At 36.7% G+C, this 24,595-nt stretch overlaps 1 protein-coding gene across 2 annotated transcripts; it reads right to left on the minus strand.

The window, feature by feature from the left end:
* Positions 1-1,835: 1,835 nt before the first annotated feature.
* Tmem68 (transmembrane protein 68) lies at positions 1,836-24,590 on the minus strand. Of its 2 annotated transcripts, XM_021160988.2 has the most exons (8): positions 24,495-24,589; positions 19,152-19,196; positions 18,203-18,591; positions 15,609-15,773; positions 11,900-12,093; positions 6,766-6,826; positions 4,336-4,475; positions 1,836-3,155 (listed from the first exon to the last, which is right to left on the minus strand). In XM_021160988.2, the coding sequence occupies exons 3-8, from the start codon at positions 18,525-18,527 to the stop codon at positions 3,051-3,053; spliced, it is 990 nt and encodes a 329-aa protein (XP_021016647.1). In that variant the 5' UTR covers positions 18,528-18,591; positions 19,152-19,196; positions 24,495-24,589; the 3' UTR covers positions 1,836-3,050. The 2 variants fall into 2 exon arrangements, with proteins under 2 accessions (XP_021016647.1, XP_029332005.1); XM_029476145.1 differs by lacking the exon at positions 15,609-15,773 and having other exon boundaries at positions 24,495-24,590.
* Between the last annotated feature and the right edge of the window lie 5 nt (positions 24,591-24,595).

The following is a 24,595-nucleotide window of genomic DNA, read 5'->3' on the forward strand; positions in this document are numbered from 1 at the left end:
ACAAGATCTCCTCATGTGATGTGCTTATAAAAGCCAAATCATTAAAGTTGTAAGTCTGGATCACACTGAATCAAGTCATGATAAAAGCATCAGAAAATGAAAATTAAGGGATTAACAAGGAAACAAGCACTCCTTCCATTCCAGACTCACAGTATTATTAAAGACAGCATAGGACTGAGAAATCACACCATATTACAGAGGACTAAAGAGGCAGGAAAACTGCAGTGTTCCAAGTTTCCAGGGAAGGTTGAAGTAAAAAATCTGATATAGCCATAGTGCAAAACTAATGAACATTGAATTTTTAATATTATTTACTGTGTATATGTGTGGGCATACAGAAGCCACATTAAACATGTATGGTCAGAGAACAAATTGCAGGGTTTTTTTTCTTTTCTTTCCACCATGTGGGTCCCAGGGATTGAATGCATGCTTGGTAGCAAGTGTCTTTATCTGCTGTGGTGGTTTGAATGTCTGTCCCCCTACCACCAGATTCCTGTGTTTCAATGTTTGGCCATAGGGGATGGTACTACTAAGAGGTATGGTCTTCTTGGAGCAGGTGTGGCCTTGATGGAGGAAGTGGGTCATTGTGTAGGTGGGCTTTGAGTTATCCTATGCTCAGGCTCTGCCCAGTGTGGAATCAGAGTCTCCTTCTGCTGCTTTGAATGAAGATGTAGAACTCTCAACTCCTCCAGTATCAAGTCTTCCTGCAAGATGTCATTCTTTCCACCACGATGATAATGAGCTTAATCTCAAAAACTGTATGCTAGCCTCAATTAAATATTTGCCTTTATAAGAGTTGTCTTGGCCATGGAATCTCTTTACAGCAATAAAATCTAAATTAAGACACCTGCTAAGCCATCTTGACAGCCCATGAAAACTAATGTATGGTCTGTACATAAATGTATTATATTGATACAAATTTCCTTGTTTATTGCTCATTGTTTAGGAGGAAAGAAGGAAGGAAGGGAGAGAGAGAGAGAGAGAGAGAGAGAGAGAGAGAGAGAGAGAGAGAGAGAGAGAGAGAGAGAGAAAAGAAGAAAAACAACCAAACGAAGCCCCTAGATATGCATGTGAACTGAGGGAAAGAGCCTGTGAAGAAAACCACACAAAGTGACATGCTAACAATTACTGACTGGACTATAGGTGGAATACAAGGGGTAATTCTACTATGAGTGCAATATTGAAAAGTTTAAGATTCTTTTTTTCTAAATAGACAGTTTTAAAAGAGTCTGAAACTTCTCCCTGCAAAACAGACCAGAGTCAAGTTTCCAAAGTCCCTTCATGTTTGCACCATGTCAGGCTCCTAATGCACCGCCCCCCCCCCATCATGATTTCTTTATCTACATCAAGTCTCAGTCCCTGCATCTTACAAAGGGGACTTAAGTTCAAGTACCACAGAGACAAAGGCATCAGTCAGGATGGGACTCTGACACTGAGAATACCGGGGACCTAAAATCATTTGAAATAGAACAGTAATACTTAAACACTTGGAAAATGACCACTTTCTCAACATTAGCAACATATGGCACTCTTTCTTCAATCTTTAGAACCAACTAATTCTCCAAAAATAGTTTTCTTGTTCGTTTTATAGACTTTTATTCCTTCATTTTGGAAATATTTAACAGCTCTGTACCAAGTCCCGTTTGCTAAAGTGAGAGGGAGTGACAGCAAATGGGCTCCGTTCTCTGAAATTGTCCCTGAAATATACTGACTACATAAGACGGATACCACATATTTATTGTGGTCAAAATAAAAGAAATGACTACTGAGAAATATGGAGACAATTTTGAAGAATATCAAGAATAACATTTTAAAACTATGTCTCACACACACAATTTTACTAGAGAAGGAGTTGCAATTCAGCTTTATTTTCACATCATTTCTATATACATTATATATGTCATAAATATGCACTTGTAGTTAAAAAGTCCATATAAAACCCAAGTACTACAAAGGCGGAAGGAGACTGACATACTGCAGTGAGCTTATGATACTTTGTTGTTTAAATACTTTTAAAATAAGTTTTCAAAAAAGACAACAAATCAAAAGCAATTACATTTTCAGAGGGCTCCATGTTTACAGAAATTTATCATTCAAGTACATTTTATTAAAATAATAACCACGCAAGTGGCTGCAAAGCACAGGAAGAGAGCCCGGATACTGAGCGAGACCAGAGCTGCCTTAACATATTATTCCTTAGCCTAGAACCCACTTCTAACATGAACTGCAGAGCATGCACATGATTTTGTCTTTATACCATAAAACACTGTGCTGACAACTCATCCTATACATTTCCTTAGATATCTGTTTAAAATAAATACTAAACAATTCAGTTAATAAATACTACAAATAACAGTGATTTGATTTATAAAATAGTACATCTCTTTCAATGTGCTTGGCAACTGGACATCATACCTGAAGGAGTAGTTTCAACATCCAATGGACAAAATTATATACATAACTCCTAAAGGATTTAGGAATCAATTCAATTATAGATTCTCACTACAGATATCTATCAGATATATCAGATATAGATATATCACAGTAGATATAAGCAACTTAAAATAATGTTCATCACCACAGTATTAGCATGCTTAACATAAATCATTGAGGTGCAAAAGCGTTCCACAACTTGCCAGCAGTTGTGAATGGAATGAAGGACAGATACATAAAGGCATCACTCATCTAAATTAAGCAAGTGCTACACCCTACTATCATATTGGCACAACAGACACAAACATAAGAAACATGATTTAGTAAAGTCTGCCTGACCTAAACTGCGGATATCAAGGAAGACTTAACTCAAGATTCTGTGCTTATCATATACTACTAAAGACTGCAAATGCAACATGATCATTTGCTGAGTCAAGCAAGTGATGAGCTACTTATTAAATTTGACACAACTGACTGAAAGGCTAAGATTAACCATATAAAGTTTAAGTTCTAAAGAAAGATGTTCATTAGCACAATGTTTTAAAAACACTAATATACAACCTATAAGACAGTAGCACAGATGCAAACTTGTCACTGCAGACACATTGAGCTGTCTGCTAATGAGCCTTCTGCTCTTTATGAAAGCGGTCCAGCAGGGCACTCCTAATGTTCCCCGGTATCCTTTGGTGCTTGTCAATCAAAGCTTGAACAGCATTCTTGGTCTATTTAGGAAACAAAAGGAAAGCAGCTATTGGTTCAGCCTCAGTTCAGATCATCTTATAGGACGTTCATGCAATACTACTTGCAGAAGCACCTCTCTCTCTCACACCCATGTCTCGCAGTGCACTGCCTGTGTTTTCTTCTAGCAATTTTAGCATTTCAGGTTTCAGGGTCTTGTCAGGGGCCTAGTAGAGGACAAAATGGGAAGATGGTGTTCAATGGGAATAAACCCAGTTTTTCATGGTAAAAATCTTATCTTTTGTTGAACAACATGTATGTATTTGGCAGAACTGAACTGTAAGTATAGCTGGTTTTGTTTTGTTTCATTTTGTTTTGATTAAGAGAGGGTCTCACTATGTAAACCAGGCTGGCCACAAATTCAGAGATACTCTCACCCCCAAAGGATTAATGGCACATTAATGGTGCACCACCATGCCCAGCAATTCTACATATTTTCTATCGTAATTCAAAATGTTTTAAATGAGTCCCACTAATGTAGTATATAAAGAGTGGTATAAAAGTTATAATCAAAACACAAATATGCAAGGAATGTGGTCCAATGGTAGAGCACTGGCCTAGCATGAGCCAGGCTCTGGCTTTGATACCCAGTATGACAAAACAGCAACTACAGAAGCCTATATGCATCTTTCTCTCTAGGTTATTCGACAACACAGTGTTTACGGCTCCCTTTCATTGTTTTAGACTCTTTCAAATCTTAATTCCAAGCTGAGTAGTCTTTTCTCATTCTCAGGATTCTTCATCTCTTTAAAGATTACTAATTACTCTAACATTTAAAAAGTCCTCACTACTCAAGTGATGTTTTCTTACCTGTCTACCTTGTAAATTTTAAAGCCTCCACAATCACAATAGCTGACTTCTAAGTGTTTATCATCAATTCTGGCTTTTTCCTTAACCCTAGTTCTTAAATTAAAAATTCAGATATAGAAAGGTATTTCTAGATTTCCTACAGAAGCCTAGAAATCAATCCCCGGCTTCTAAACACTAAATGTGTGTAGTATACCATATCCAAACTAACGTCGGTAAACATGTCACCAGGCCAAGTGTTTCCAATGCAGCAAAATCACTGTTTGATAAGTTCTCATATATAACACACAAACAATAAAAATTCAAAAAATTTAAAACAAAATCTGCCCTAATACTGAGAAAGAAAACACAAATTACCTTTTCGGCTAATTCTTCTGCTGTTACCTTTGGGTCATATGGTATGGGATCACCTAAGAAGGTCCGCAACTTTACAGGAAAACCTCCATACATTGGAGCAAACGGATAGCGGAATTTTTCATAAAGCCACTTAAATAATCCTGTTTTAAAGTAAGCAAAATCATTTTTATTGGCCAAAAATGCTATGCATATAACTATAAACTTTCTAAGTAATTACACAAGGCTTGCGGGAAGGTGGAGAAAATATCAATTCTTAGCAATTAGAGTGTGTGTGTGTGTGTGTGTGTGTGTGTGTGTGTGTGTAGGATTGGGGTGGGCATGAACACTGAAACCAGTGCCTCCTACATGCTAGGCAGGTGCTCAGTCACTGAGCTACATGACTAGCACAGCATTTCTTAAAAGTAAGCTTTTCATCAGTTGTAACAAATGCAGCACACAGGTGCAATGTGTTCATAAGGATGGACCCTAGAGACTGCTGAAGGGACATAAAACAACTTTCAGTACTTTGTTATTGTTTTTTATAAATCAAAACGGAAAAGGAAAAGAAAAACTAAATCTATTCATTAAAAGACCAAGTAACATGTTAAAAATATAAGACTATTAAAAGACTAACCAGTTACTATCACTGCACAGGAGAGGCTAATGAGCAAGAGCTGGCAGCTGAAATGTTCAGGGTGCACAGCATGTGATGTACATGTACAACAGACAAAGACAAGGCAGGACTTCATGCAGACACCTTACACTGGCCTACTAGATATGACTGGGTTTCAAACTCAGCAGGAATGACTTTAAATGTATTAAAAATAAGTAAGTGGAGGAGATAAAAATCAAAAACTTCATCAACGAAATGGGAAAAGGTAAGTTTCATGAAATACAGTTATGTACTGAAAACACTGATTACATAGAAAAACACAAACTTTACTATCACACCCAAAGCAACTCTCAAAAAAAATGAGTTAGCCAGGTGTAATGATATACACCTATTATTCCAACACTGGTGAAGAGGTGAACAGAAGTAAGTGAAGCTCTGAGGTCAAGAACAGGCTAGTCTACATAACAAGTTCCAAACCAGCCAGGGTCACAACAGTGAGCTCTGCCTCAAAAATGAATGAATGAATGAATGAATGTTAAAATAAAAAGACACTAATTGAGATTAAGTAAAATTGAAAAGCAGCCAAACAAACAGAATTTGTGTAATAACTTCTGATTTACTAATATAAAAAAGAATAACAGAAAATTAAATTTAAAAGTTAGGTATAAAAAATGAGTTAAAACAATAGGAATTGAAGGCTTGCAAAAGGGTTTCTATGTGGATAAGAATAGCAACAGTTAGATAAAATACAATCAACTGAACATAATATATAAATCACAGGTAGAAAACATGCTAAACATTTCAAAATAAGACACATTAAAAAAACACATCCTAATTTTATCCCTACAACCATATTAAAAGTGAACTTTTAATTAGTAATCTAAAGACAGATAAAAGAACTTATCAATGTAAAATAATAGAATAAACCAAAGCAAATGACATCTCCATCTTCTATTTTCTATGATGACAACCTTAGTAGGTCATCCAATCTTAAAGGTAATTTCCTTAGTTGATAGTATACACAATATATTAGATGAATAACTTTTAAGTTTTAAAAACCCATTCAAATAAATGTTAGTATGTATAGAATACTCTTAACAAAAACATAGTATCTTCTAGGAACTCAGGAGGCTGAAGCATGAAAATTACAAAATTGAAGCTAGTCTGGCTACAGGATAATAAGCAGTCTCAATGCCCAGTCCCTACAAAATAATAACTGCCATTACTTAGAACCAATTATCCCTAGAGTTTATATAGAACAGTATCAAAATATTCATTTCTAAAATTAGTAATTCAAAAGTCACCAGGAATAGTAGTGCATGGTTTTAACCCCAGTACGGCAGAGGCAGAGGGGCAGAGGAGGCAGAGGAGGCAGAGGAGGCAGAGGCAGAGGAGGCAGAGGCAGAGGAGGCAGAGGCAGAGGCAGAGGAGGCAGAGGCAGAGGAGGCAGAGGCAGAGGCAGAGGAGGCAGAGGAGGCAGAGGCAGAGGAGGCAGAGGCAGAGGAGGCAGAGGAGGCAGAGGNGAGGCAGAGGAGGCAGAGGAGGCAGAGGCAGAGGAGGCAGAGGCAGAGGAGGCAGAGGCAGAGGAGGCAGAGGCAGAGGAGGCAGAGGAGGCAGAGGCAGAGGAGGCAGAGGCAGAGGCAGATGCATCTCTGAATTTAGGGCCAGACTGATTTATACAGTAAGTTCTAGGATAGCCAGAACCATACAGTGAGACCCTGTCTCAAAACAAAAACAAACAAACAAAAAAAAAATCAAAAGATTTCCTAATAGGGTTCAAACCCCCAAATGTTTTATGTATTACACTATAATTACAAACCATATGAATGAGAACTTACTTGTTCCTCCAAGTGATCTAAATCCTTCTCGAATATTTTGTGTAAACATAGGAATAATGGGCTAAAGAAAAGAATTTAAATTAAAAAGTAAATAAATAAATCCACTTAAGGTCTCCATTGACTCACTAAGGCAACTTTTTTGAGGGCACATTTGAAATCCTAAAAATAGACTTTAACACTAAAGGCATATGTAAGGTAGTGTGATTTATCAGACTAAATTTGACTTGATCATTTATGAAATATAAATTGGAATGTCTATCCTCTAGTTGGAGCACAAAAATAATTCACCTACCAATTTCCCTTATAGATAAATCCTAGAAACTCAAAGATTTTAATACTCATTGATTTCATTAAATAAAACAAATACGGTAAATTAGTTTTACTAGTTCCTAAATAATATGCTCATTTCAGAAGTTACAAGATGAAGACACTTTGAAGGGGTGTGGTGGTTAGTGAGAATGACCTCTCTACGCTCATAAATTTGAATTCTCAGTCCCCAGTTGACAGAACTGCTTGGGAAGAATTAGGAGGTGTGGCCTTGTTGGAGGAGGTGTGACATTGAGGGAGGACTCTGAAGTGTCAAAATGCCCACACTTTGAGTCAGTCAGCTCTCTCTGCCTCCAGCTCATGGATCAGATGTGAATTCTCCTTGCCAGGATTGTTATAGACTATATCCCTTAGGAATTGTGAGTCCAAAATTAAATGCTGGTTTTTTTTTTTTTTTTACAAGCTATCTTTATCATGGCATTTGGTGAGAGAAACAGAAAAGTAACTAAGACAAAGGGAAATTTTATATAAATTAAATGATAAATTTCAGTAAGTTGGTCTCATGGAATTAGTAACTCATTTTTATGAGACCATTAAATTCAAGATGTTCAGTATCAATGAAAAGTATATATAAGAATTTTTTAAAAGTATATAAATTGAGCCGAGTGTGGTGGCACACACCTTTAATCCCAGCACTTAGGAGGCAGAGGCAGGCGGATTTCTGAGTTCGAGGCCAGCCTGGTCGACAAAGTGAGTTCCAGGACAGCTAGGGTTATAAAGAGAAATCCTGTCTCAAAACAAACAAACAAACAAAAAAAGTATATAAATTAATGAAATTAGATAACAAGCTTATAGGACATTCCATGAACATCAATGATTAAATGTAATATTTAATAATAGAAGTATTAGGTAAATGTCAGAAAATAATGAAATATCATAAAGTATAATATAGGAAAGTTATGGTATTGTAAAGAGTAAATATATCAAAATTGAATAAAATGCTTTCATAAACAAATATACTGAACAAAATGTTTTAAAGATAAAACTATATATATGTGTGTGCATATCCATGTTCATGAAGTTTCACATTATTTATAGAACTATATGCCTTTTATAAGCAGGGTTTTAGATCATGATAGTCTAAACCTTTTCCTATTTAGTTTTAGAGACTAGAAAACACAAGGATAAACTTCATAAAATGCATCCTCACATTGAACTAGCTGATCACTTGCTGTCTCTCTCCTACCACAGGAAAGCCTTCTACTACATTCAGGGACGCCTAATACATGTTTCGCTTACTGCTGTATCCCTCACACTTAGAAAAGTACCTGGAGTAGATAAGATAAAAGAGTTATGGATAAACTAAAGAAAGAATGGATACATAACAGGAAGACTTCTAATGAACTATGCTCTGTAAATACAGAGGTCAGAAACAGGCAGCAGTTGTCTTAACACTAGAGAAAGCAGACAAAGATGTCAAGTGAAGAATGTAGAATTTGATGTGGTTAATTCATGAAACTACTGTATGAAGATGGTAATGGACACTTACTTTTTTTTAGTAAAAAAAAAAAGTCCACTATTACCCAAGACATTACAAGTTTTGCAAAATAAAGTAGATAAAATTCTAATGTTTTAAAAGTTACATTTCCAGAACTCAGAATGCTCAGAAGGAAGAGAAAGCCTTTCAGCTCACAGATATACTGTGTTCTCCCTTGAGTGCAACTGCTGGCCATGTCTACAGACCTGCATGACTCCTAAAGCCTGTATTAAAGTGTGCGCTTCATCAAGATGACTAGGTTCCACTCTGCTTAACAAGCTAAACTTCTGGGGCACAGCATTCTAGAAGCCACGTCATAGAAGAAAGGTTGTCCTGGCTGGCTCGATCTTCCATGTTGTAATCTGAACCTACTGTTTTTAAGTTCATCAAGCATTCTACAATTTGATGTTGTACAGTCATTTAACACTTTTCTTTTACATGCTTGTATATAAGACAACTGCACTGGCAATCAAGAATTTATAATTTCTGTATCCATATATATGTATTTTGGGGGCATCAGTTTAGCATGGCTTAGAGTCCTATTTCTGTTACTAAAAATATAGGAAACACTAAACAAGTTGCTTATCAAACCTAAGCCTTACTTTCTTCATATGAAAACTGGAAAGAAGTAATTACCTTTATCTCAAAAGTTTTTATGGATAAAGTATAATAGCACAAATAAATAATTGCTAAATACAATGTTCCTTTCTTTTACGTTGTTTTTCAATTAAATAAGCTAATTTTTCTTCAACCTATAGATGAAGCTACCTAAATAGAATCTTTAGAAATTCACAAAATAAGAGCAATACTTGGTATTATAAAAGTCTGTCCCATACAAATGACCTTTACATATTTTCTGATGATATTTTATGAACTACAACTCAATTCCCCCTTTAGTTCCTTTTAGTATGTCCAGTTTAGTTTTTAAATTATGCTGGGGGGAGGGACACTTGGGAATCATACTCAAAGCCTGGCACATGCTAAGCAAGTACTCTACCACTGAGTTACAGACTCAACCAAGCAGTCCCTTTTTGAATGTAGCTAGTGTTACATGCGGAGTTTCAAGTATTTTCTCATCGTTTATGGAAGGTTGGCTTAGTCTATTAAGGGATAGATGTCATTTACAACTATGTAAATATTTTACTGAAAAGTTTTCCTCACATCTCTAGAAGACTCCTTCAGTCTCTGATGTCTGCACTCACTGTTGAATAGTCAGGGCCAGGATCTCTTCCACCTTCCATCTCTGTCTGCCTGAGCCTCCTCATCTATAAAATTAGAGCAGTGATCCTCAGCCTTCCTAACGCTGTGACCCTTTAATACAGTTCCTAATATTGTGATGACCCCAGGCATAAAATTATTTTCATTGTCCTCTGTAACTATAATTTTGTTACTACTATGAATTCTAAGGTAAACATCTTTGTTTTCCAATGGCCACAGGCAATCCACAGGTTAAGAACCACTGTATGAGAATATTACTCATGTCACTTCCTTACCATGTAGAGTCCTGAGACAAACTTCAAAAGTGCTATACCCTAGTTATCAGACTTATAATATGATTAGCAAATTCATAACATTAAAATTTTGTATTTGATTTAAATGTATAGAAGGCTATTTCTCATTTTTTTGGAATTTTATAAAAAAAAACTTAATTGAATTATCTAGATTATCTTTAAAAGTTTCCAAGAAATTCAAGAATCTGAATTCTTGTTCTTTTAGATTCAAGTTCTTTTGTCCTTTCTCTCTGTTAGGTCTCCTAAGCAATATCCTCCTTAAAACTACAAACATAAGAATGAACAATTAAGATTCCATGATAAATTTATAAGATTCAAAGATATTTTTATTATCTTTATCTGAAATTTATATGAAAACAAATCTTTCAAAATATAAACTTAGAGAAACTGAGTCAATGTTTTGTTTTTAGATTAGAATTTTAGTTATTCTTGCATTAAAATATTACACTGACTATTCTTAATTTAGCACAGTTCTATATAATTACAATCTATAGTTCTGTGCTTATAAAACTCTTTAAAAATGAGTAAAATGTTATCAGTCAGTTTTCTTTATTACTAACACAAAAATGTATAAATTAATTAAAAAGCTTTTTACTGGGTTAAGTAATCTGTGTTTAAAGACAAAAAAATTAATTCAACAAATAAATAAACCCTACTCAAAGTAGATAATGCACTAAAGAATTAAATATAAAATCCTGTACTTAAAGAACTTATAATCTTTACTGTTTGAGCACATGTATTTAAAAAGTCAGGAAGTAGATTAATTTAACTAGGAACCCACATTAAAGCACTATAGCAATGACTTCTAGCAGTCACGTATAAGCATATGCATAGGTACAGGAGAGAAAAGAACCACTGAGCTCTTTAGAGAATTTTGTTTAACTGTAAAGTCATAATTCAAACACAAAAATATCCATTCCTCTTTAGACATTATTCTTTGATTAGGGTGAATTACCCACAATCTTTCTTTTTTAGACACCAGTCTATATTTAAATGATACACAGTAAAACCAAAGACAGCAACCTGAACACTGAAAGTTATTGCAGCTGACTCAACCTCTAAGTGTGGAGGAAAGAACAAGAGTCCAGCAAGGGACTACCCTTAGGATAAAGTGCCATATGGGGAACAACTTTTCAAGGGCAAAAAGACAACCAAAAAAAAAAAAAAAAAAAACATCAACCAGCAAAAGCACATTCTTAACATTTGGTCTAGGAAGAGCAATTAACTACAGTAAATCTCCCAAGGATGATTAATTTTATTGATGAATTCATTTGAAAAGTGCTGTAAATATTCATTACACCACTGTCCACTTCTTACCATATTATAAAATAGCTAACCACATTTGATGAAAAATGACATTAGTCACATTGTACATGTATTGTTATAAAAACCAATTACACATAAAAGAACTACTAAACCAAATTCATCCATGAAAAACAGTGACTCATTCATGTCAAGGTTACCAAAGGTTTAAAATACATAGAATGAGCTGATTTCATCATTTAAAAAGGAGTATCTGAAATAATGGCGGGGCTGTGTATAGAATACAAATCTCACAAAGAATAATGTAGAACTTACAAGTGAAAAACAAAACCTCGTGAGATACTTGCCAAATTTCCAGATCAGATTTTTGTTTTTTAAGATGGCTTCTCATACATAAGAAATACTCATCTTTCGATACATGCCTACAAGTTTTTATATATAGTAACTTTTGTGCTATTACCATCAAAGAATCTGTTTCATATACTCTGGCTCATTTTTTAAGCATTTCTTTGAAATTCAAGTAAGCTTTGCTTGAATAATTACTTTGATGACTCACCACTTTTGCATCAATTGCAACCTGAGCAAAGCCTTTACGATTACCCCATATGATGTTGTAGGTTTCATCACTAAGTAAGGCTTCTCGAACTCCGCCTGGTGAAATAGCTAACAAGTGACCACTCCTCAAGATTTCAACACATTTTTCTCTTGGTCCATGAAGAGCACAAAATACATCAAGTAATAAACTGAACCCTGTGAAAAACATAATCACAAAGATATATCTTAATCTTGTTCAATTCTTTCAGAGCAAAACTCATGATCTATGCAATTTACTACCCACACGTTTTATAAACTTTAAGCCAATAGTTCCTAAGGTATAAGACCTGCTTGACTTACATAGCTTACTGATCATCTACTATTTATTACTTCCTGACTAATTTTCTCCTTACTGTGGCTACTTTACATTTTCAAACTCTTAATTAAAACTCAAAACCCCATGAAAAATGGGAGTCTTCCCCCATCTTACAGATGACAAAACTTGGGCTTAGAGTAGGTAGCATGTTCAAAGCCACGCAAAAAAGGTACCACTGCATGATGTCCAATCCCACATGCCTTTCACTGAATTTCAAGCCCTATCTGTTCTCATGTATGTGAAAACAATCAGAAATGATTTCTCATCAGCAACCAAACACCTAATTGCCCACTAATCCCGTAATCACCTAAGACAATGTAAATCCAACTATGCTAAGCCATACCAAAAATTAGCTAAGACTATTAAAATTTTATAACAACAGCAAATATTGAGTTTTTAACCAACTGTGAAAGGTAATTTAATTCATGAAAAGCTAATTCCAAATCTTAATATTATACAGTTTTTCAAGCTGTGACTACTCTTGCATGAAAGACATCCTGTCAATAAAGAAATATTTTAATAAAAAAATCCTACAGTGGAACTTTATGTGACTGTCAGTGTACATGTTTTCCTGCTTGACACTGAGAATGTGGATAGTTCGTACAACTGGCAGACTAATATAGCTTCCCATTGCCTTGAAGAGCTGAAACAACATAACTGTCATTAAAATTTAAATAATGCTTTACTCTGCACCAAAACCTCACTCACTTAATTAGATTCATTCTCAGAGTAAATGGAAGGGAGCATCCATAAATTAGAAAATTTCTCTCTTGCACTAAAAATTATGACTAAAGGTAAATCAGTGTCAAAATATGATATGAGCATAAAGGAAAAAGTATTTTGAAAAACCTAAAACATTTCTTACTTGTGAAAAGAATGAGCTACAAACGAACTTGTGCTCCATAAGAGAAAAATAGGAAAACACTTGGGCCCTATTATAAAACTGTTCTTGGTTGTGAGGTAGATCAGTGCCTGGTTAGCATGTGGAAGGCCCTAGGTTCAATCTCTAGAATCTGACAGGGGTAGGAACCAGTGTAAGATGGTAATGCTTACATTAACTCTTTAGGGGGGATAAAACCGCAAAATTGTTTGTAAATATGGGAAAACATCATTTAAAAAATCAAAATAGCTAGTTATGGTGAAATTATAATATCTTTCTGTTATCCATCTACACAAAGTCATCACGTTCTTTCTAAAGGAAAGCCTTACATCTGATTTAACACATACACATAAAGCAGATGTTTTAACACATACTAAAGCACTAACCATATGTATAGAAGGCACTGGAGTAGACTGTTCCTTAGCTCACTGCTGAGTTTGAGTCTGGTTCCTGGGCCAGCTTTGCTTTTATTACTCCAGAGAGCATACTAGCAACTCTCTTGGCTGGTTTCTACTGATTTAGTGATGAAAGAAAGTAAGATTTATTCTCAGTTATTTCATTCATTGATTTTTTAAAAATAACTATTTTATCTTAAACAATTTGACTAAACTTTTTAAAAAGATAAAAGTCATGACAAACACTCTTCAATCTCAAGAGCTTAAGTCCATGGGGCAAATCATACACTGGAAGAGAAGTATGTGTGCACATACTCTTTAGGATAGTGTGAACAAATATACCTACCAGGTGTGTATTTTTCTCAATTTTGATTTGCTATTAAACTTTAACAACATTAAAAAAATACGAAAACTTAACTACCTAATATACAAAAATATGTATCACTTTTTAAAATTCTACTTGAAAGTTCAAGATTTGGGGTAGGGATATAGTTCAAGGTCAGAGCTCCTGTTGAGTACTCTATCCCCAGTTATCACAATAAACAAAGTTCAAGATTTAAGACCGCTGTTGGGGCATATATGTCTGCAGTCTCACCAACTTGGTAAGGTGAGGCAGAAGGATTACTTAAGTTAAGCTAAAAGCCAGTCTGGGTAACTTGGCAAGATTTTTAAAAGACTTTGTTTTAATTTTTAAAAGACTTTGTTTTAAATTAGGATCCAGCTCAAGGGGAGGCTCCAAGGCCTGACACTATTACTGATGGTGTGCTTACAGACAGGAGCCTAGCAAGCATGGCTGCCCTCAGAAGCCCAACAAGCAGCTGAAAGTTAGATGCAGATACTTACACCCAACCAATGGAGAGAAGCCAGGGACCCCTGAGGTAGAATTAGGGAAAAGCTGGAAGAAGCTGAGGAGGAGGGCAACGCTATAGGAAGAACAGCAGTCTCAACTAACCTGGAACCCCCGAGATCTCTCAAACACTGAGCCGCCAACCAGGCAGCATACATGAGCTAGTCTGAGGCCCACAACACATATACAGCAGAGGACTGACTGGTCTGGCCTCAATAAGAGAAGATGCACCTAACGCTGGAGAGGCTTGAGGCCCCAGGAAGTGGGGAGGTTTGGTGCGGGTTATTTCATTCAATGATTTTTTAAAAAATAACTATTTTATCTTAAACAATTTGACTAAACTTTTTAAAAAGATAAAGTCATGACAAACACTCTTCAATCTCAAGAGCTTAAGTCCATGGGGCAAATCGTACACTGAGATAGGGGGTGGGAACAACCTCTTGGAGATGGGTGAGGAAGAATGGGATGAGGAATAGTCAGAGAGTAGACTGGGACGGGGACATTGACTGGACTATAAAAAAAAAAAAAGATTTAAAAAATAATAACAATAACAACAAGAACAATAAGTAAATAAAAAGAAAATACTAAGTTCTGTTAATAAACAAAAAGAAATAGAAATAGGACTGGAGGCCTATAGTTCAGTGGTAGAGCATTTGCCTAACATGTTCATCCCTAGGATTCAATCCCCAGTACTAGCAAAAGAAAAGAGGAGGAGGAGGAGGAGGAGGAGGAGGAGTTAAGGGGAAAGGGAGAGAGAGAGAGACAGGGAGGAGGGACAAGCAGGAGAGGAGAATGGAGACCAAGAAGGAGCAGGAGAAAAGGGAAGGAGGAGAGAGGAGGAAGAAGGAAGAAAGAGAATAATTATAGCCAGTGATGTCAAGGAAAGGTGGTAGAGAGGGAGGGTTGGATGGACAAACAGAGGGACAGACGGTGGGTGGTGGGTGGGTGTAGCTAGAGCCAGCAGTGGTGGCCACACCTAGAAAGCCAAGACTCTGAAAAGCTAAGAACAAGAGGATTACCCACTCAAGGTGAGTGTAGGCAATAGAGCCAGACTGTCTTTAAAACAAACAAAAAGTAGGTGACATTTTTGGCTATTTTTTTAAAAGATGTATTACTTAAATTGGTAATTAGATGTTTTTTAAATGTGTTATCCTAAAGAGGCAAAACACTTTTTAAACAATACTAAAGAGAGACTACCACATAGTTTGATCACTACACATGGTTAAGTTTTACCTGGGATTTTAAAGACAAAGTGGTCAGCTACAACTCGGCAAGTCCTGCCTTTCTGGATGAAAATTTTAGCCATGAAGTAGTAAAAGTCTATGGGGATGGCTCCATGATAAAAAATTATAAGTGCAGCTCCTTCTGGTATCTTTTCCATCCCATGAACTTCATAACCTGTTTGAAAGACAAGTTGTATATAAATAACATAAAACCTGTCTTTGCCTTCCCAGTCCTGTCTCCTCTTCTCCATAGTTCTTCCCCCTTTCCCTTCCTTTTAGACATAGCATCATTTGGTTCTACAGTCATACAGCAGGACAGAATAAATGAGTCACGTGATTGGAGGCTTGGCACAGTGGTGCTGGGAGTCCAGGAAGGTCAGAGGTGGCCCAGGAGTAGGAGTCGAAGCCAGAGCAGAGTTGTGAGGCCAGTGCTCAAGCAGGAGTGTAGCCTTCAGTGATGGGTTGCTGGGGAAGTGGAAGCAGCCAAGGGTAGATAGAGCAAGCACAGGGGTGGAGACAGAATCCAGCCCAGCATTGCACTGGCACAAGAAGTCAGAGCCAAGTATGGAGAAAGGGATCATCTCATGAGAGGTGCCTAGGGGTAGGGCTGCCTGAGCAGCTGGGGACAACTAGCCCCTCCAGGCTCATGGCTTTGTACACTTCTCACTCACAAATCATTCACCGCCTAGTTGTGAACGCACCTACATTTTCTTGCTAATGTATATTTAGCTTAAGTAGGCTCCTACTCTGAATACACTTAGGGATCTTATCTGCCCAACAGTGTACCTCAGGGATCTACAATACACAGAGTGATGATTGCAGTTAAACTATCACACACAGTTTTTAACTTTCTAAAAAATATAAAATGTCTATTGAGAATTTTCCATTATTATATTAACTTTCAAGGGAAATAAATATTAAAAATCTAGCTTTTAAGAGTGCCATTCCCATTTTTCAGGAAGAATGCTTTTTTAAAACCCTGAATGAAAGGTTTGAGCTGAAAGGCTGCTAGCCACGCGAGGGTAGGGATTTCATTCACTCATTACCACCAAAATGAAGTGACTTACTTAAAACTTAGTGTTTCTTTGTATTTTATAGGAAATCACAGAATGCTTTTTTAAAAGTCATAGGATATGTATGATCTCAGGGTAAATTTTATAATATAAAACACTGAATAGATCCTAGCATAGGGATATTTTCGAGCAGAAAAAAAAAAAAAACAACCTATAAATAAATAAAACCTGTTCAGTAACAAGTAATTAAATATACTTCTAAATATTTATGAGAAGGATTAATAACATGTGAAGTCTTATTTGGCCACACATATACAAATGATAGATAAACCAAAATTTTAAGAAAGTTCATTTGCATGATAAGTTTTAGGTACCTTTTTTCTTTTTACAACGATCATGGTAATTTTTTAAAGTTTCTGAAGTTTAAAAGCACACATTAAATTTGAGTACAACAAAATCAAAATAAAGACACAAATACCTTTTATTTATGTCACAAGTTCGACTTTTTAAAAAGTATCACTTATGCAGACAAATATCTTAACATAATAAAATATTAAAGCAGGCTAAGTACTCAATATTTTATTGCCTCTGAGCCATAATATATCTAAAACTACCTTGGAATTCCAATATAAAATAGTGCTTAAATTTTCCTATATTGTCTTAAATCCAAATTGCTTTATATACATATTATCTTGAAATTTAAGTGATAAATATGTTGGCAGAAGATGTGCATTCCTAACAAGTATCATAAATGTCAATAAGTGTCACTGTTTTAAAGACCACCGAACTGCAACTCTGAAACAGGCACATGTGTGGTGAGATCATGCTTTGTGTAAAATTCTGAGGGGACGGAGGCCTGTACTGGCTAGCGGGGATTTAATGAGCAAATATTAAGAACCCAAAGCACCTAAAGCATGATTCCTGTTTGCAGAGCTCAATACCATGACTTCTGGCCCTGAGTCCCCAGTGCAGGCTAGATGGAGTATACAGTTTTAAGCAGGGGGCTAGATCCACTTGTCAAAGACTACATCCTCTGCCTGTACCTCTGAAATAATTTCAACAACAAGAAAAAGCAGTTTCTAATGAAACAGAAAGAGAGGACTGGAAGAAGAGGAAGAAGTCTAAAGGACCAAGGAAGGAGGGAGCAAAAGACAGTTATGTGTGTATGTGTGTAAACACATACATATATACATTCATATGTGAAATGGAAGCAGGACTGCTTAAAGGAGAAGAGCAGCAGGAGACAGAGATGGGGTGAGGAAAAGGAATGGGGCACCAAATGAAAAACAAACTGACAGACACAAATGAAAATGTCACAATGAAAGCTGGGACTTTGTGTGGCAAGAAAACAAGAAGTTTTGACAGTTTAAAGTTATTTTTATAGATGCCTTAAATATCAATTTTCATATTTCAGTTTATAGTAATCAAGAGTACTGTATAACAGAAACAAATGTATTTAGGAAAAATCACTTAAATACATACATACCCACTACATGTAAATATCCCTTGCAGTCTATTTTTAATAACTCCCCAGTCAATCAACAATGTCAGTGCAACATGCCAGGTCAGGAAACAGCAGCGCCCTGCTTACCGTGCCAGACGGCCGCGTGTCCATCCCACAGAGTTGCCACTGTTTTCCTTGCCCCGTCCCACAAGTTATGAGAGTAGGCTTCTTTCAATACATTCTTCCTCTTGTAGATGTGGAGGAAAATAATAGTAAGGTAGAGAAGAAAGATGGTAAAATAAGGAAGTATTAAAAGTATCAGTGGGGTGAAAACCCACAAAAGATGGTTTGCAAAATTCAGATAGTCCTCCAATTGCTCCACACCCAACCACTCTTCAAGCACATAAATCATACAGGTCACATAGGGCACGGAGTCCTGTCCTACAGCACAGGTTTGGTTGTTATCTATCATTTTCTTAGATGAAAATCCCAAATTCTGTCTCTTTCTTCATTGCCATATGTTCCAACTTCAATGCCTGAAGGGAAAAAGATGCAGTCATTCTCTTTACAACTACGAGTTAAATATGTTAGTCTATTTTGCTAGTCATCTTTAATGACAAAGATAAGTAGGGTTTTTTAACACTTAACTGTGAGAATGATAAGGTTTTCTATATAAAATTATGAAGTGTTGGGTTTAGCTTTTGAAATAACTTGCAAGCTGTGAATTAAGAGGGAAAAGGTGATACAGAATGAAATTGCCACTCAAACTTATAATTTAACCCACATTTTCCATAGACCAAGCTCAAATTTTCACTCTTTATTCTGGGAATAACTGTGTCCTTCACAAAGGAAAGCACCAGTGTCTGATTCAGTAAAGTGATCCGGAGCTTTAGGATCCATGGCTTTACACATGGATAGTTTCTTTGATAGAGAAGCTGGTTTACATAAGAGTCTATCTGCTCTTTTGACATTACAGACTCAAAACTGCACTTTTTATCTTACAGTCACTAAAATTTCTAGTAAAGTGTAAATGACTGAAAACACAGTTACAAAAATATTGCATAAACTCACTCTCTAAAATAATTACTTGACTTACCAGAAATTATACAAATATCTTGTCTTTAGCTTCAATGCATATACTCTGAAAACACAATAAACAAATGAAATATATTACTAAAACAAAAAAAATCATTAGTCCCTTAAGTTTACATTTCCATGAAATAATGGCAGGAGATAGCCACAAATGTCTGACAAATAATGAGAGCCCTAGGCATGTCACAAGTTAAGCTCAGGCTACTCTGCTCAGCTTCTATTAAGGCCACCCAAGAAACTGTTGTGCTCCAGCTATAAAATATCTGCATCTATAAGAGGGAAGTATAAAGGTAGGATGTCTAAAGGGCTGTCACTTCCTACTAACTTTTAATAATAGGCTACAAGTCAATTCATCATGAGGTTTGATAATAAAACCAAATTATCCTTAGGACATAATTACCTACGTAAGATTTCCTTCCTTCATTCATATGTTCACTGCTACAAAGTCTGATCTATAGAAGCTTTAGCCATCATTTACTATTAGATAATTTTAAGAAATCCATCTCAAAGTCTTTGTGACAGTCAGGAAAGGAGTAAATAAAAAAGAGAATAAACCAGACGCTCACACAAGAATAATTAAATACTATCTTGTTACCAAGATGATCTTGCTGATAGCTCTGTAACAGAGCACATACTTTGACTAATAGAGGACTTGGTCTGATTTCCTTGAAATAAATAGCATTTTTCTGTGGCAGCACTGGGTAACACAGTAGATGTTAAGCTCCTCAACCTACACTTTATTATATCGCTGCATTGGTTACCCTTCTCATCACTAAAATTTCTGTTAAAAAAAAAATGACTGAAAGCATAGCTACAAATATATTGCATAAATTCTCTCTCTAAAATACTCATCACTGCCATCAAATACCCGACAAATAAAGCAGATGACAATAAGAAGGGTTGATCTCAAAGGAAATCAGAAATCATGGCAGGAAGGTATGGAAGCATAAAAGACTTGGTCCAGTGGCAACAAATAGGAAACAGAGAAGGAAATGCCAGTGGTCACCATGATTTCTGCTTTTCTCCTTTTTATTCAGTGCCATGGTCAACCCCTTCAAAATACTCTCTCAGGCACAGCCAACGGGATGCTTCACTAATGTACCAGGTGTTTCTTAATCAAATCAAAATCAAAATTGATAATAAAATAATAAAAGTTGTAATAAAATTCAGTCACTATACTAACAAATCCACCATATGAGTTAAACCATAATTTACCAGCATTTGATCATTTAAAATTCAATATAGCAATATTTATTGCCTTTAGAAGCCAGACAGACAGCTTCTGAAGAAGCTAAACATGTTACTATATTACCCAACAAATCTACTACTACATATATTCCCAAGAAGATTAAAGACACACCATTCACACCAAAACTTGTGCATTAGTAGCAGAATCATTCATAATAGTTGAAAAGTAGATTAAGATGCCCACCAACTGATGAGTGGATACAAATGATATAGCCATATAATACAGCACCACTCAGACAGAGAGCAGAGACCTGCTGCAACATGGGTGAACCTAAATTAAAAACAAACAAATGGCCAGGCAGTTTGTGTCCACTGATATGCCATACCCAAAACAAGGTAATCTGAAAAGTTAGTGGTTGCCAGAGCTGGGGAACGTCAAAGAGATAACGAAATACCCTAGAATTAGAGAGTAAGGATGACGGAACCCACTAATCTACTCACTATAAACTGGTACATATTATTGTGAACTGTGTCTCAAAAATTGTTAAAGTATTTAAACACTGCTAATAAATAAAATGTTTAAATTTTCATATAGGTTAAAGGAAATTGCCTAGGCCCAATTAACAGTTTGAAACTTTGGCTGTTATTGTTTAAGGCACTGACTCCAATAGACTTGTTTACATTTTAATAAGGGGTTTTTGTTTTTTTGGTTTTTTTGAGACAGGGTTTCTCTGTGTAGCCCTGGCTGACCTGGAACTCACTTTGTAGACCAGGCTGGCCTCAACTCAGAAATCCACCTGCCTCTGCCTCCCAAGTGCTGGGATTAAAGGCGTGTGCCACCACCACCCGGCTAATAAGTTTTAGCATCTTGTGACTTTATAGCTTTCTTTAGTACCTCCTTAGAAAACTTATTAATAGAACTATAGTAGTCTCCTTTAACCACAAAGTGTACATTCTAGGACTCAGGTAGATACCAAGTTCCATCCAGGTTAAGTTAACCACTGTCAACCTCAAAACCCAAGCTGCTCCAAAGCTGAAAAATCTGAATGCCATCAAGTAGAAAATTCTACACTAGAAAATTCACAACCTCATAGAGTAAGCCACAGTGAAAACTGCAGGTATATACATGTGTGTGTGTGTGTGTGTGTGTGTGTGTGTATGTATGTACATATATATATATACATACATATATATGTGTGTGTGTGTATATATGTATAATATATGTATGTAATGTATATAGATATATACTATCTCCAGCTATGAGCACAGTGTACATTCAAAACCTAAGTGAGATGAAGAATATCTTTAACAAAGAAAAAGAATGATCTCTACAATAAAAGTTATAAAAACAAGGCCAAAAAAATTAAGAAGATATAAAAAATGAAAACATTCCATGTTCTTGTTTTGGAGAAATTAATGTTGTTAAGATGTGCATACTAGTCAAAACGGTATTTGGATTCAGCAAAATTCTAATAAAAAATATCAGACATTTCGCAGAAATAGAAAAATACATTCATAGAACTAGAACAATCCCCAAACTCACATGGAGACACCAAAGACGAAATGTCCAAAGCAACCCCGAGCACTAGAAATAATGCTGAAGGCATTACCATACCCACCTTCAATGTAACCAGAACATGGAACTGTCATGAAGACATGCAGACCAAGGAAACCAAACAGAATATAAAAATAAACCCACGCTCTTGCCACCAATTTCTTTTAAACAAAGGCAGCAATGTCATTTTGCCTTTTAAAGTATTAAAAGAAAATAAAGGGGGAACTATGCCCTCCAAAGAACAAACATCCAAAGGGAAAAAAAATTAATTGAACAGTAGATTTATTTCTAGAGTCAAAAGACTTATTTCTAAGTAGTCAAAAAGCCCAAATAATCCCATTAAAAGGAGGGCTTGAACAGTCACTCCTTGGGAGATTACACAAATGGCCATCAAACATAGGAAGAATAGATAGCAACACTGTTGTTGCTACTCTTGACTGCCAGCTTATGGGTTTAGAACCACCTAAGAGACAAACCTCAGGCTGGTGAGATGGCTCAGTGGGTAAGAGCACCCGACGGCTCTTCCGAAGGTCCAGAGTTCAAATCCCAGCAACCACATGGTGGCTTACAACCATCCGTAATGATATCTGACTCCCTCTTCTGGAGTGTCTGAAGACTGGTACAGTGTACTTACATATAATAAAAATAAATAAATCTTTAAAAAAAAAAGAGAGACAAACCTCTGAGAATGTCTGTGAGGATTTTTTTGGTTGGTTGGTTGGTTTTGCTGTTGTTGTTAATGGAAGTGGGAAGTCTCACACTAACTATGGGTGGCGCCATATCATTCTCTCATACAAGGAAGTTAATCTCAAAGATTAACAGTGAGATTGGAGGGAAGTATATAGACCCGGTGATTTAGTGGGTGTGGAGCATAGCCAAAAGGAAGATTTAACTTTTATAGCACAGTAGGAAAACTGGATTACAAAGTGAGTATCCAAAAACAGCTAAGAGAGAACAGTTTGAATGCCCCAACACAAAGAAACAGTGTCTGAGGTGAGAAATACATCATTTCCCCGGATCTTCTCATGAATATATCTTCTCATGATCTTCTACATGCAATGAAATGCTGCCCCGTGTCCCAGAAATATGTAAAATTATTACATGCCATTGGCTTTTTAAAGAATTTAAATTTTTTTTATCACCTGACCCTGTGGGGAGGATGCATGAGTGAGCATGTGAAGGTGGAGGACAACTTTCAAGCATCCGTGAATGTTTTGTCCCTTTAACCAACTTGAATAAACCAGTAAGTCTTCTCCTCACACCCATGTGTCACTTACCAATAAAAAGAAAACAACAGCAACAAAAAACCCTGAGTTCAAGCTTCTTTCTCCCAGTTCTGATGTACATTACCTTTCAAAGATTTTGTTTTTCAATATAAAAATGCTCTTCTACTTTTGGTTAAAGTCCCCCACTCTTTTAATGACCACTCTTCTACTGTATCATAGTCTAACTCTTGTCACTCTCTCCAATAATGCTGTAAGACATTTAGTTATTTTTGAGACAGCATCTGTGTGGACCTGACTTGCTCTGCAGACTAAGCTGGCCTTGATCTCAGAGAGATCTGTCTGCCTCTGCCTCCCAAGTCTGAGATTAAAGGTGTATACCACCATGCCTATCTATAATTCACATCTAGACTGGTGTATCTACAACTGCAGTATTCCTTCCTTTCGTAACTCCTCAATTCAATATATATGTGACCTCAAAATAAAGCTGTGCTAAGGATGTAGGGATAAACATTTTCTTTGAAAATTGTGGCCCAAATACAAATATATATCTGAATTTCAGCACAGTTCTTATACAGCCCATAAAAAGTACCAATGAACACAAAGTCTTCAATGATGCAAAACCTTCAAGCATGAGCTTGTTTTGTTTTTGACGAAGCTGTTGGCCAGTCTCAAACAGCTCCTAGTGCTGAATGTCTTCTTCTTTTTTTTTTCAAATATAACAATTCTGCAAGTTTTCTATGTCCAACTTAAGCACTATTATTTCTTTCTAAATGTTTAATAGATTACAAAACGCAGCGAACGCGGCAGCGCAGCATCTGCAGGATCTGGACCAACTCGAATTTGCATTAAAGTTTGTAAGTGCTGTTTCCTTTGATCCTCTCCGGAGCCTCATGGGATAGTTACTGCTACTCAGCCCCTTTTTATAAGTGACCAGACGCTGTTCATTGAGGCCAAAACACTTGACAGGTCACATGGGTACTAAAAAAAAACCAACAACAACAAACAAACAAACAAAAAACCCTGTATTCCAACCCTGCTCAGTCAGCTCGCCAACAGTCCTAACCTGTACCAATAGCCTCGGCACTACAGTCTCACTTTTCTCTCCAGCTCTGTGAGGCTCGCGGGACTGACCGTCATGAGGCAAGCGAAATGCCTAGCCTTAGACGGAAAGCTGCGGGCAGTGCGCAGAGCGGAGAGAGACGCGGATGCTGAGAACCAGCAGGCGACGGGCGTGTCAAGAGCCCGGCTCCCAGACTGCACGGCGCAGGCGCAGAGGCCGGGAACTAGCCCGGCTTTCCGCTCCAGGCTCCGCGACCCGGACACCACGCCTGCTACCGGCTAGAACAGCATGGAGAAGTCCATGGGGAGCTCGACGCACCTGACAAGAAAGTCACAGGAAATCGGCGACCTCGGCAGCTGGTCGGCGACTGAGCCGGGAGAAGCGGACACGCGAGTAGTGCCGGTTTCCTTTAAATGCCT

Source organism: Mus caroli, chromosome 4 (assembly GCF_900094665.2).
Source record: "Mus caroli chromosome 4, CAROLI_EIJ_v1.1, whole genome shotgun sequence".
In the NCBI taxonomy this organism is placed as follows: domain Eukaryota; kingdom Metazoa; phylum Chordata; class Mammalia; order Rodentia; family Muridae; genus Mus; species Mus caroli.